Source organism: Tamandua tetradactyla, chromosome 9, assembly GCF_023851605.1.
Source record: "Tamandua tetradactyla isolate mTamTet1 chromosome 9, mTamTet1.pri, whole genome shotgun sequence".
NCBI lineage: Eukaryota > Metazoa > Chordata > Mammalia > Pilosa > Myrmecophagidae > Tamandua > Tamandua tetradactyla.
Window position 1 is genome coordinate 89,426,589 of NC_135335.1, and position 13,813 is coordinate 89,440,401.

General features: G+C 37.0%; 1 protein-coding gene across 1 annotated transcript in view; it reads right to left on the minus strand.

Annotated features, from left to right (window-relative positions):
* Positions 1-10,678, minus strand: part of C9 (complement C9) — a 75,358-nt gene extending 64,680 nt beyond the window's left edge. The window contains exon 1 of the mRNA XM_077117046.1: positions 10,549-10,678. Within this exon, the coding sequence (XP_076973161.1) occupies positions 10,549-10,625 (77 nt within the window). The 5' untranslated portion in view covers positions 10,626-10,678. The remainder of the gene's footprint in view (positions 1-10,548) is intronic.
* Positions 10,679-13,813: the final 3,135 nt, after the last annotated feature.

A 13,813-nucleotide genomic window follows, 5' to 3' on the forward strand; every position in this document is an offset into this window, starting at 1 on the left:
GTTCAACTCAACAAAAAAAAGACAGCCAATCCAATTACAAAATGGGAAAGAGATTCGAACAGACACTTCTCAGAAGAGGAAATACAAATGACCAAAAGACACATGAAGAGATGTTCAACTTCTCTGGCCATTAGAAAAATGCAAATCAAAACCACAATGAGATATTATCTCACACCCACCAGAATGGCCATTATCAACAAAACAGAAAATGATAAGTGCTGGAGAGGATGTGGAGAAAGAGGAATGTCAAATGGTACAAACTCTGTCGAAGGCAGTTTGGCAGTTCCTCAAAAACCTGAATATAGAATTGCCATTTGACCCGGCAATACCATTGCTAGGTATCTACTCAAAGGACATAAGGTCAAGGACACAAATTGACATTTGCACACCAATGTCTATAGCAGCATTATTTACAATTGCAAAGAGATGGAAACAGCCAAAATGCCCATCAACAGACGAGTGGCTAAACAAACTGTGGTATATACATACGATGGAATATTATGCAGCTTTAAGACAGAATAAAGTTTTGATGTATGTAACAGCATGGATGGACCTTGAGGACATTATGCTGAGTGAGATTAGCCAAAAACAAAAGGACAAATGCTGTATGGTCTCACTGATATGAACTGACATTAGTGAATAAATTTCAAATATTTCATTGGTAACAGAGATCATCAGGAGATAGAAATAGGGTAAGATATTGGGTAATTGGAGCTGAAGGGATACAGATTGTGCAACAGGACTGGATACAAAAACTCAGAAATGGACAGTACAATACTACCTAACTGTAATACAATTATGTTAAAACACTGAATGAAGCTGAATGTGAGAATGATAGAGGAAGGAGGGCTGGGGACGTAAATGAAATCAGAAAGATAGACAATAAAGATTGAAGTCGTGTAATCTAGGGATGCCTAGAGTGTATAATAATACTGACTAAATGTACAAATTTTAAAAATGTTTGTGCATGAGGAAGAACAAAGGAATGTCATTACTGCAGGGTACTGAAAATAGATGTAATTAATATTTTAAAATTTTACCTTATGTGTGAGACTAAAACATAAAATGTTTATTTGGTACAAAATTTATATTTTGACTAGTGCATTTCCTAATGTAACTTATGTAGATAGCTTGATTGAACACCATAAGTACTTGGAATCTTGGGTAGGACACGAGATTTTGTTAGTTTGTCCAGAGTGATGCCCGATGAATCCCAGAGTGATTTGATCAGTGAGTGGAAAAGTATTTGCAAAGCCCCCTTTGGGGAATGGTGAGAATGGGGAGAAATTCAACTTCCCCAAGTTGTTTTCTTGGTATTTTCACAGGCAGTGTGGACAACTAAGGCTATAGGCTGAGCCCCCAGTCTTGAGGTTTGTTCATATGAAACTTAACCCCATAAAGGATAGGTCAAGTCTACTTAAAATTTAGGCCTAAGAGTCACCCCCAGGAGAACCTCTTTTGTTGTTCAGATGTGGCATCTCTCTCCAGCCAACACAACAAGCAAACTTACCATCCTCCCCCTGTCTAAATGGGACATGAATTCCAGGGGTGTGGGCCTTCCTGGCAACATGGGACAGAAATCTTAGAATGAGCTGAGACTCAGCATGAAGGGATTGAGAAAGATCCTAGAATGAGCTGAGACTCAGCATTAAGGGATTGAGAAAACCTTCTCGAGCAAAAGGGGGAAGAGTGAAATGAGACAAAGTGTCAATGACTGAGAGATTCTAAACATATTTGAGAAGTTATCCTGGAGGTTATTCTTATGCATTAAGTAGATATCACCTTGTTTTTCAAGATGTAGTGGAGAGGCTGGAGGGAACTGCCTGAAAATGTAGAGCTGTATTCCAGTAGCCATGTTTCTTGATGATGACTGAATAATAATAAAGATTTCACGAAAAAAAAGAAAAGAAAAATATTGAATTTTGTCAAATGCCTTTTCTGCATCAGTTGAAATGGTCATGTGTTTCCCCACTTTCCTATGTTGATAAGGTGTATTACATTGATTGATTTTATTATGTTGAATCATCCTTGTATAACTGGAATAAATCCTACTTGGTTATGGTGTTTAATTCTTTTAATGAGCTGCTGGATTTGATTTACAAGTATTTTGTTGAGGATTTTTACATCTATATTCATTAAAGAGACTGATGTGCAATTTTATTTCTTGTAGTGTCATTGTCCAGCATTGGTTTTAGGATAATACTGGCTTCATAGAATGAGTTAGGTAGCTTTCCATCCTCTTCAACTTTTTGAAAAGTTTGTGCAGGATTGGTACTAATTATTTCTTGACTGTTTCATAGAATTCACATATGAAGCCATCTGGCCCTGGACTTTTCTTTTTTGGGAGCTGCTTGATGACTGATTCAATCTCTTTACTTGTGATTGGTTTGTGGAGGTTGTCTATTTCTTCTCAAGTCAATGTTTGTTGTTCTTGCATTTCTAGGAAGTTGTCCATTTCATCTACATGATTGTCTAGCTTATTAGCATAGAGTTGCTCATAGTATCCTCTTATAACCTCCATTATATCTGCAGGACAGGTGGTTATGTTTCTCTTCCATTTCTGATTTTGTTTATTTTCATCCTCTCTCTCTCTCTTTTTGTCAGCCTAGCTAAGGGTCCATTGATTTTATTGATTTTCTCAAAGAAACAACTTCTGGTTTTGTTGATCTTCTCAATGTTTTTATGTTCTCAATTTCATTTATTTCTGCTCTAATCTCTATTATTTTTTCATTTTGTTTGCTTTGGGTGAGTGTGATGTTTTTTCTTTAGTTCTTCCAAGTGAACAGTTAATTCCTTGATTAACTGCTCTTTCTTCTTTTTTTATTTATTTATTTTTATCTTTTATCTTTCTTTCTTCTTTCTTAATATAGACATTTAAGGCAATAAATTACCCTCTTAGCACTGCCTTTCCTGCATTCCATAAATTTTGGTGTGTTGTGTTTTCATTTGTATTTGCCTTGAGATATCTGATTTCTCAAGCAATTTCTTCCTCACTGGTTGTTTCAAAGTGTATTATGTAGCCTCCATATATTTCTGAATTTTCTGACCCTCTGCCTGTTATTGATTTTGAACGTCATTCCATTATAATCTGAAGCAGTGTTTCGTATTATTTCAGTGTTTTTTTAATTTATTGAGTCTTGCTTTGTAACCCAATAAATGCTATATCTTTGAGAATGATCCATGAGCAGTTGCAAAAAATGTGTATACTGCTGTTGTGGGATGTAATGTTCTGTAAATGTCTATTAAGTCTGGTTAATTTATCTTTTTATTCAAAATCTCTGTTTCCTTATTGATCCTCTGTGTGATTGATGTTCTATCCATTGATGAGAGTGGAGAATTGAAGTCTCCAACTATATGGTAGTGGTGTCTATTTCTCCCTTCATTTTCGTCGATATTTGCTTCATGTATTTTGGAGCACTCCGGTTTGGTGCATAAATATTTATGATTTTTCTGTCTTCTTGTTGAATTGCTCATTTCATTAATAAATAATGTCTGTTCTAATTTGCTAGCTGCCAGAATGCAATATACTAGAAATGGAATGGCTTTTAAAAGGGGAATTTTTTAAGTTGCTAGATTGCAGTTCTAAGGCCATGAAAATGTTCCAATTAAAGCAAATCTTTAAAAATGTCCAAATTTAGGCACCAACAAGAGTTTACCTGCACTCAAAAATGGCCAGTGAAGTTCAGGATTTCTCTCTCAACTGGAATGACACATAGCAAACATGGTGGTGTCTGCAAGCTTTCTCTTTAGACTTCTTGTTTCATGAAGGTCCCCCAGAGGCATGGTTCTTCTTCATCTCCAAAGGTCTCTGGCTATGTAGGCTCTTTGCTTTGTGGCTCTGTTCTCTTGGAATCTCAACCATTTTCCAAAATACTTCCTTTTTTAAAGCTTTCTGGTAAACTAATAAAGACCCACTGGAATGGATGCAGTCACATCTCTCTCTAATTAAATGTTAATACCCACATCTCCCTGGAGATAACCTAATCAAGTTTCCAATCTATAGTACTGAATAGGGTTAAAAGAAGATCCACAAGATTGAATCAAGATTAAAACATGGCTTTTTAGGGTACATCATTTTCTCAAACCAACACAGCATCCTTCTGTGTCTATTTTAACTGTTTAATATTTGAAGTCTAATTTTTCAGATATTAATATAGCTCTTTTCTGGTTATTTTTTGCATGAAATATCTTTTCCTAACCTTTCAATTTCAGTCTATTTTTGTCCTTAGGTCTAAAGTGAGTCTCATGTAGACAGCCTATAGATGGGTCCTGTTTTTTAATCCATTCTTCCAGTCTATGTCTTTTTTTATTGATATATATTATACATTCACATGCCATGTAGTCATCCAAAGTGTACAATCAATGATTCACAATATCATCATATAGCTATGCATTTATCATCACAATAAACTGATTTGTTTTCTTTTTGTGAAAAAATAACATATAAAAAATCAATAAATTTAGTGCAGATCATAACAGTTAGTTGTAGAACAGATAGGTAAGCTAAGCTTTTCTGTGAAAAGCACAAGTTTCACAAAAATAAGCCTCAAAATCAAGGACTGGTCTACTGCTTGGGTGTTCCTAATGTTGACACAGTATCAGGGGTTTCCCTGGTGCTAAAGTTTAATAGTTCCATATTTTTTCTCCCATCTCTCAAGAGAATTTACAAATTATTTTTGATTATCTGTTTAATATACTTTGGGATTTATCCAAGCATTATCCAACCTCATTCTGGATCCATTCTGCCAGTCTATGTCTTTTGACTGGCAAGTTTAATCCACTAACATTTAATGTTATTATTGTAAAGGCACTACTTTCTTGCCTTTTAGATTATATATGTCACATATATATATATGTATTTTTTACATTTACTGGTAGTCTTCATTTTTACACTCTTCTCCAGAGTTCTCTCTCCTGCCTTTTTCAATCTACCTGTAGTGCTCCCTTTACTATTTCTTGCAGATCCAGTCTCTTAGTCACAAGTTCTGCCTGTGATTGCTTGTTTGATAATACTTCAATTTCCCTCTGATTTTTGAAGGACAATTTTACTGGGTATAGAATTCTTGGTTGGCAGTTTTTCTCTTTGAAAATCTGAAATATATAATCCCACGCCTTCTCGCCTCCATGGTTTCTGCTGTGAAACCCACACAGTCTATTGGACTTCCCTTGTATGTGATGAATTGCTTTTCTCTTGCTGCTTTCAAAATCCTCCCTTTTTCTTTGACTTTTGACAATCTGATTAGTAAGTGTCTTGGAATATGTCTATTTGGCTTTATTCTGTTTGGGGTTTGCTGCACTTCTTGGATCTATAATTTTACATTTTTCCTAAGAGATGGGACATTTTCAGTGATTATTTCTTTCATTAATTAGTCTTTCTCCTTTTCCATTTTCTTCTCCTTTTGGGATACCCAAAGCACATATATTCATGCACTTTGTGTTGTCATTCAATTCCCTGAGACCCTGCTTGTATTTTTCCATTCTTTTTCCATGTTTTCATTCTCTTTTTTTCTTTTTTTTTTACTTTTTACTTGGGCAGGCACCAGGAAATGAACCCGAGTCCTCAGGCATGGCAGGCAAGCACTCTTACCTGCTGAGACACCGTGGCCCGCCCTCCATGTTTTCTTTTTTATTTCCAGTCCTCTCATTCACTAACCCTTTCCTCTGCTTCTTCAAATCTATTGTTGTAGTTTTCCATTGTTTTTTCATCTCTTCTATTGTGCCTTTTATTCCCATAAGTTCTGTGATTTGTTTTTTCAAACTTTTGAGTTCTTTTTTTACCCATTGTCATCTTTATATCTTCCCTCAACTTGTTGATTTGATTTTTTATGAGATTTGCCATGTCTGTTTGAACATCCTAAATTAGTTGTTTCAACTCCTGTATCTCATATGAAGTGTTGATTTGTCTTTTTGACTGAGCCATATCTTTGATTTTCCCAGTATGACTCATTATTTTTTGCTGGCCTCTAAGCATTTGATTTCCTTAATTAGTTTACTCTGGAGGTTGTTTTCACTCATTTATCTAGGATTTCCTGCTAGACATTTTTGTTCTCTATATGTTTGTTGGCCTTCAATTTAACTTATTCTAAACTTCTAGCATAGGTTCTGTTTAACTGATCAAAGTTTTTCAGTTCTTGCTTTTCTGTTTCTTGCCCTGCTTATATAGAGCTTTTTTTTTTTTTGAGGAGGTTCTTCTCAGAAATTATAGACAGAAGTCATATTTTTGCCAGGCAAGACAGGCCCACATCTCAGGAAGAACCAGTAGCCAGCATTAGTTTCCCTGAAGGTAAGACCTAGTAGGTTGTCAGACTTTCCTGTGAAACCTGTAGATCCATGCTTTTACTGAGAGAAAAGGGAAACATCTTCAAGTTCTTATGATAGATAGTAGTAGTAGTATGCCCAAAGTACAGGCCAAAAACCAAACAGACAAAAAAACATAAAACTGTGCAACACAAAGAATGAACCATGAGAGCCCATGCAGCCAAAGATCTTTGGAGATGAAGAAGGAAAAATCTTTGATGGAACTTCATGAAGCAAGAAGCCTGGAGAGAAAGCTAGCATACATTGCCATGTTTGCTATGTACCTTTTCAGTTGCAAGAGAAACCCTGAACTTCATTGGTCTTTCCTAAATGAAGGTAACCTCTTGTTGGTGTCTTAATTTAAACATTTTTATAGACTTGCTTTAATTTGGACATTTTCACAGCCTTAGAACTGCAAACTAGCATCTTAACAAATGTCCTCCTTTAAAAGCCATTCTGTTTCTGGTAAATTGTATTCTGGCAGCTAGCAAACTAGGATGGATAGAGAATTGACTATTTTTCAGTAAACATGAATCAGTGCAGAAAGAAATGACGATGACTTGGCCTGGAAGGTCACAGTGGATATAGTGAGAAGTCATCAGATTTGGGATATGTTTTGAAAGTAGCGTTAATAGGATTTGCTGTTAGATTGCATGTGAGAATGATGCAGAGAGGAATCAAGTATGATTCCTAGGCCTTTATTTGAGTAATTTTGTGTCCAGTGGTGCAGGTTGGGATGAGTAGATAAGGACTGAGCCAACAGTTAAAGGAAATATTACAACATGTTTGTAAGCTGATTGGAATGCTTTGGTACAAAGGGAGATATTGATGATGCAAGAGTGAGGAGGCAGAATCGTGGGAACAAAGTCCTTTACTGGGGTGGAACAGATGAAGCCAGTGCACAAGTGGAGGGTGGGCTTTATAGGAGGACGTCTTCCTTAGCATCATGGGGCTTCACTCAGAGAACCTTGGCTGAGTTGCATTTGTCATTCACTTGTTTATATTCCTCCCTAGAGTGTAAGCTCAGTGAGGGCAGGAACCCTCTGCAACATGTTCAACATTATATATAAGCTCCTGACAGGGCCTGGCCCATGTAGCAAACAACAAATATTTGCTATATTAGATGGATGAATAAATGAATGACCATATTTGGCTGACAGTAATAGTTGATACATATGTATTTGTCAATTTGTATTTAATATGGATACTAAAAATGGGTGAATACAATCAAAAACAGAGGTAAAAAAATGACATTTTGGATATCTATGGTTTGAAAGTTAAGCCTAGCTTTTTGATTAATGGGTGTTTGGCGTATTTTTCCAGGTTGTTAAGAAAAAATTAATTAAAGTAAATCAGATAATAATTGCTAGCATTTATGAGTGTTTAGTTTGTGTCACAAATTTTTCTAAGCCTTTGTACCTCACATGTTTCATTTGATTTTAATGTCAGCTCTATGAAGTATCTACCACTAGCATTTTTACACTTGAGATACATTGATGCTCCTTTTAGCTATGGTATGGTATGGACAGATGAGTAAAAAATATGGATAAAAAATAAACAACAGGGTAAAAAAAAATGAGACACAGAGATGGGAAGGAATTTTGCTGGAGTTATACAGCAGCTCCTTGGCATAGATGGAATTATAATACAGGGAGTTTCTTGCCAGAGCCCACATGCCTATCCACTCTTAGGCCAATGTTTTTTCTTAATAATTGGAAAAGTTGAGGGTAAAATAAATGTGAAAATTATAAGTACACTAAAGGTGCACTGTATATATTTATAGTAAAAAATGAATGATGAATCCTGACCAAAAGAGGAAACAGAAGTGTAACAAATAAGGTATTAATGGCTGAGAGAGTTCAAATAGACTGGAGAAGCAAACCACTCATATGCAAGCTTCAGTTAAACATCGCCACCATAGCTTGCCAAACCCCAAACCAAACCATTCCTCCCAAAGAATACCTAGGGTGTTCTATACGATTCTACAAAGTTTCCATGCACTAGGGTAAACTTCCAGAAACCTACAACCTCCAGATGGGTCCCTGGACCAGGTAAGTCCTGAAATGCAGAAGGCCCAGCTTCTCCAGGTCCATCTCCCAATCTCATATTATCAACAACCACTTGCAATGTGAAAAAGTTAGAATGGGCATAGCGTAAATCCCGCTAACGAATGAGAGAAAGATCAAAGGTGGTGGTGGAGTTGTACAGAGAAGGTAGGGTTTAACAAATGAGTATGAGTGCTGAATCATTACATTGGCATTTATTTTAATCTCCAGTATCTTCGAGCAGCTAGAAATAAAAACCTAAAATGGTGGAATTGTAATCCATACCAAATCTGAAATCTGTTCTACAACTAATTGTGGTGATGTTCTTTGAAATGTATTGCTTTTTTGTATATATGTTATTTTTCACAAAAAAGAAAACAAAAGTCAACTGTGATGGTAAATGCAGTTATAAGATAAAAAAATCAGTGTGTGATTAAATGATGACTAAAGTCTCTTCCAATTATAAAAAAAATGTATGATGAACTGGGAAAATATATCTGTAATTCATATCACAGATAAAGAACTAACTTATAAAGTGATTCTAGAAATCCACAACAAAAAGTCAAATGTTTTAATAGAAAAATGATCAAAGGACATACACCATTCACAAAGAAAACAAACCTATGGCCTTTAAACACATGAAAAGATGTACCTTTTGACTTATCATAAGAGAAAGGCATACTAAAATGGTGCCAAGCTAACTTTTTTTTTCCACATATGAGATTGGTAAATATTCCTAAATTGTTCTGTATCTCCTGCTGAGGAGGCAGTGGGGAAGTTCTCATGCCCTGCTCGTGAAAATGCAGAAAAATACAAACTTCTCAGGGGGCCATTGGGCAATTTTAGCATAATTACAAAGGCATTTACCTTTTGACCCAGTTTTATCACCTCTGGGAATTAATTCCACAGGTACACCTATACACTTACAATATGAAATGTGAATACAGATATTCATTGCAACATTATTTATAGTACAAAAGTTTGGAAACTGCAAGTGTTCATAAGCGATTGGTTACTGAACTGTATATATCCACACAATGGAAAGCTAACCAGCGGTGAGGAGAATGAGAAAGCTTCTTCTATACTGATACCGAAATATCTCCAGGACATATAAAGTAAAGGAAAAAAAAGAGCAAAGTACAGAATCGTATGTGTATTGCAATACCTTTTGTAAAAGAACCAGGGAGAACAAGAATATGTGACTCTATGCTTTGATATATGCAAAGACATACCAGAAAGGTACACAAAAAAATGACTAAAGGTATCACTCATGGAGGTAGATGAGATGGGAGAGGGGAATGTTCTAAATACTTCCATGTAATGACACAAATCCTCACAGAAAGCTTATGAGTTACAAGACTTCTCAGTGTATATCTTGTTACATGTTTTGCTCTTTGAACCATGTGACTGTGTTATGTACAAATTAAAAAGGCAAAAAAGATAGCTGCACTCACGGAGCACTTAATGCTTGCATAACACTGTACTGAGCATATTGCATTGACTTTCTCAGGTATTTCTCATGGCAGGTTATAGTATTATTCCCATGTTACAGTGAGGAAACTGAGGTATAGGAACATTAAGGAGCTTGATTAGGGTTTAGATAGCTAGGAAGCTATGGAGGTGGGAATCCAACCCAGGCAGCCAGGCTCCAGGACAATACTCTGAGATATTACTCTACTCTCAACAATAGTTTTAAACATTTTCATTCTACCTTGAGAACTGTGAGACGTGGGGGTCTCTCTCACAACCTATTCTAACCCGGCGCATTCATCTTCACAATGATTAGAAATCCTCCTCCACCCCCAGCTCATCCGTCAGCAATTCCTCAGTAGCAAGAGCTCTCACTGTAGACATGGCATAAGAGGAAATGTCTGCAGCTGACCCCTGAAGACTAGCTGTGACTCCATGCCTTTCTCCTCTAGTCAACAAAGTACATCAAAGTGAAAGTAAGAGCAATGTGATTATTTTAGAAAACATTTTTCATTTGTTGAGTTCTTACCACGTGCCAGATACAGATGTTACAAGGATTTTGCTTATATAATAATTTAACGTTCACAAAAACCTTGTTAGATGGGTGCTATTATCATCACCATTTTACAGTTGAGGCACAGAGAAGTGGAAGAACTTGCCGGAACTTGAACTCAACCTTAAAATACCAAATCCCATGGTGAAATTCCACAGACAAACAGAAAAGCAATCAACTTACCCTGAAGTAGGTCCTGCTGTCAGAACACTTATTTCTAAAATGCATATTGCAAAGGCAAGAATCTGGTGGGCAGACATGCTGCTCTTTGCAGGCAGCCAGAGTGCAATGCTGAGGCTGGTCGCCTAAAGCATTTATTTGCAAAGAGATAGAATTTTGGAGCAATCATTGTTTGTCTAGGTTAGGGTTTTTGTTGATTTGGGTTGCAGTCCAAAGAGACTCATTTCCTAATTCTTGTCCTGCTTATTTTTCTTGTTGATGAATGTATTTGGGAAATGAGCCTGTGAATGATAAATTGACTGATATTGGCAGCATTGTTATAACCACCACCAGCAACAACAACAGCAGTTCTCACCTTGGGAGACTCTGGGAGTGAGATAAGGAAGAGTGTCGTTGGGAATAAAAGCCCTGTGGATGATTCTTTATGGAGACAAAGTCAAAATTCATGAAAGAACTGCACAACTGGAAAGGAAGGCAAAATGGATTTTCCAATTTGCTTTTTTTCATTCTGAAAATGAGCTGTGTAGATTATTTCCACACGGGCAAGGTAAAGTATGAAACACATTTTAAAACCTGGCTTTTTTTAATGGGCACACTGGATAAGTTTCAGAAATCCAAGTAAACTCGGAGACTGGGTGGAACAGTGCTATAGATTGAAGCATGTCTTCCACAAAAACATATTCAAGTCCTAACTCCCCATCCAGTGGGTGTGGACTCATTTGCAAGTAGGATCTTTGAAGACATTGTTAGTTAGGGTGAGGCCAAACTATATGAGGGAAGTTCTTAATCCAACATGACTGGAGTCCTTAAAAGCGGAGGAAATTTGGACACAGACGTGAGAGTAGAAGGAGACAGATGGCCATGTCATGGAGGTAGAGGTTGAGTTATGGATTGCTGACAAGCCACCATGGGAACAGTACAGACTTTGGAGAAAGCAGGATCCTGTAAACACTCTGATTTTGAACTTCTAAACTTCAAAACTGTGAGATGATAAATTTCTGCTGTTTAAGCCAACCAGTCCACAGTATGTTGTTATAGTAGCCCTCACAGTTTAAGATAAGTAGTGTTCCCCCAAAGTTCATGACTACCCAGAACCTGTGAATGTGACCTTGATTGGGTAAGGTCTACGTTCAATTTGATTGATGTCATCATTAGAGGGGAGTTTGGACACAGAGACACAGATACTTATAGAGGGAAGATGGCCATGGGAAGACTTGGCCACAGAAAGAACAATGCCACGTGAAGACAGAGGTAGAGACTGGAATTAGGCTGCCAAAACTCAATGGATGCCAAGGGGTGCCAACAACCTCCAGAAACCAGGAGAGGCCAGAAAAGATTCTTTCAAAAGCCTTCAGAGGAAGCATGGTTCTTCCAAAAACTTGATTTCAGGCTTCTGGCCTTAAGAACTGAGATAATAAATTTATGTCCTTTAAGCCACCAGGCTTGTGGTGCTTTGTTATGGCAGCCCTAGGAAACCAAAATGATCCCCAAAAGCATTTATAATATCCTCTAGAAGCTTATGGTTTCCTAATCTCAGAAATAAACATTACAGCAAAATAGATTCTGAGATGGAGAAATTCACCGCAAACTATCAAATAGGACTTTTTTTTTTCCTTCGTGCTTTCATGTGCTCTGGAACTTGTGAAAAGAAAAGGTGTTTGCTAAGTACCTATGAATGTGAATATCACAACTGCTTTTAAAACACGGCACAATATCAAAACCACAATGAGATATCATCTCACACCCACCAGAATGAACATTATCAATAAAACAGAAAATGACAAGTGCTGGAGAGGATGTGGAGAAAGAGGCACACTTATCCACTGTTGGTGGGAATGTCAAATGGTACAACCACTGTGGAAGGCAGTTTGGTGGTTCCTCAGGAAGCTAAGTATAGAATTGCCATATGATCTGGCAATACCATTGCTAGGTATCTACTCAGAGGACGTGAGGGCAAAGACACAAATGGACATTTGCACACCAATGTTTATAGCAGCATTATTTACAATTGCCAAGAGATGGAAACAGCTCAAATGTTCATCAACAGACGAGTGGCTAAGCATGCTTTGGTATATACATATGATAGAATATTATGCAGCCGTAAGACAAAATAAAATTATAAAATATGTAACAACATGGATGGACCTTAAGGACATTATGCTGAGTGAGATTAGCCAGAAACAAAAGAATAAATACTGTATGGTCTCACTGATATGAACTAACATTAATGAATGAACTTGGATAATTTCAGTTAAGAACAGAGGTCATCAGGAGATAGAAATAGGGTAGATATTGTGTAATTGGAACTGAAGGGATACAGATTATGCAACAGAACTGATTGTAAAAATTCAGAAATGGATAACAAAATACTACCTAACTGGAATACAATAATGTTAGAACACTGAATGAAGCTGAATGTGAGAATGATAGAGAGAGGAGGCCTGGGAGCACAAATGAAATCAGAGGGAAAGATAGACAATAAAGACTGAGATGGTAAAATCTAAGAACACCTAGAGTGTATAATGATAGTGACTAAAGGTACGAATTTAGAAATGTTTGGCATGAGGAAGGACAAAGAAATGTTAATAATGTATGGTTTTGAAAATAGATGGTAATTAATATTTTAAAACTGTAACTTATGTGTGAGACTAAAGCAAAAAATGTTTATTTGGTACAAAATTTATATTTTGACTAGTGCATTTCCTAGTATAACTTACGTGGACAGCTTAACTGAACACCATAAGTACATGGAAACTTGAGTAGGGCATGAGAGTTTGTAGGTTTGTCCAGTGTGATGCCTCGATAAATCCCAGAAGGATTTGAACAGTGAATAAAAAAGTATTTGCAAAGTCCCTTTAGGGAAATGGTGAGAAAGGGGGAAAATTCAACTTCCCCAAGTGGAGAATTCTTTATATTCTCATAAGCAGTGGGGACAACAAAAGCAATAGGCTAAATCCCCAATCTTGGGATTAGTTAATATGAATTTAACCCCACAAAGGATAGGTTAAGCTTACCTAAAATTAGGACTAAGAGTCACCCCCAAGAGAACCTCTTTTGTTGCTCAGATGTGGCCTCTCTCTTTCAGTCAACATGCCAAGCAAACTCGCTGCCCTCCATCTGTCTACATGGAACATGACTCCCAGGGATATGGACTTTCCTGGCAACGTGAGACAGAAATCCTAGGAGGAGGCCGGGCCACGGTGGCTCAGTAGGCAGAGTTCTCACCCGCCATGCTGGAGACCGGGTTCGATTCCCGGTGCCTGCCCAA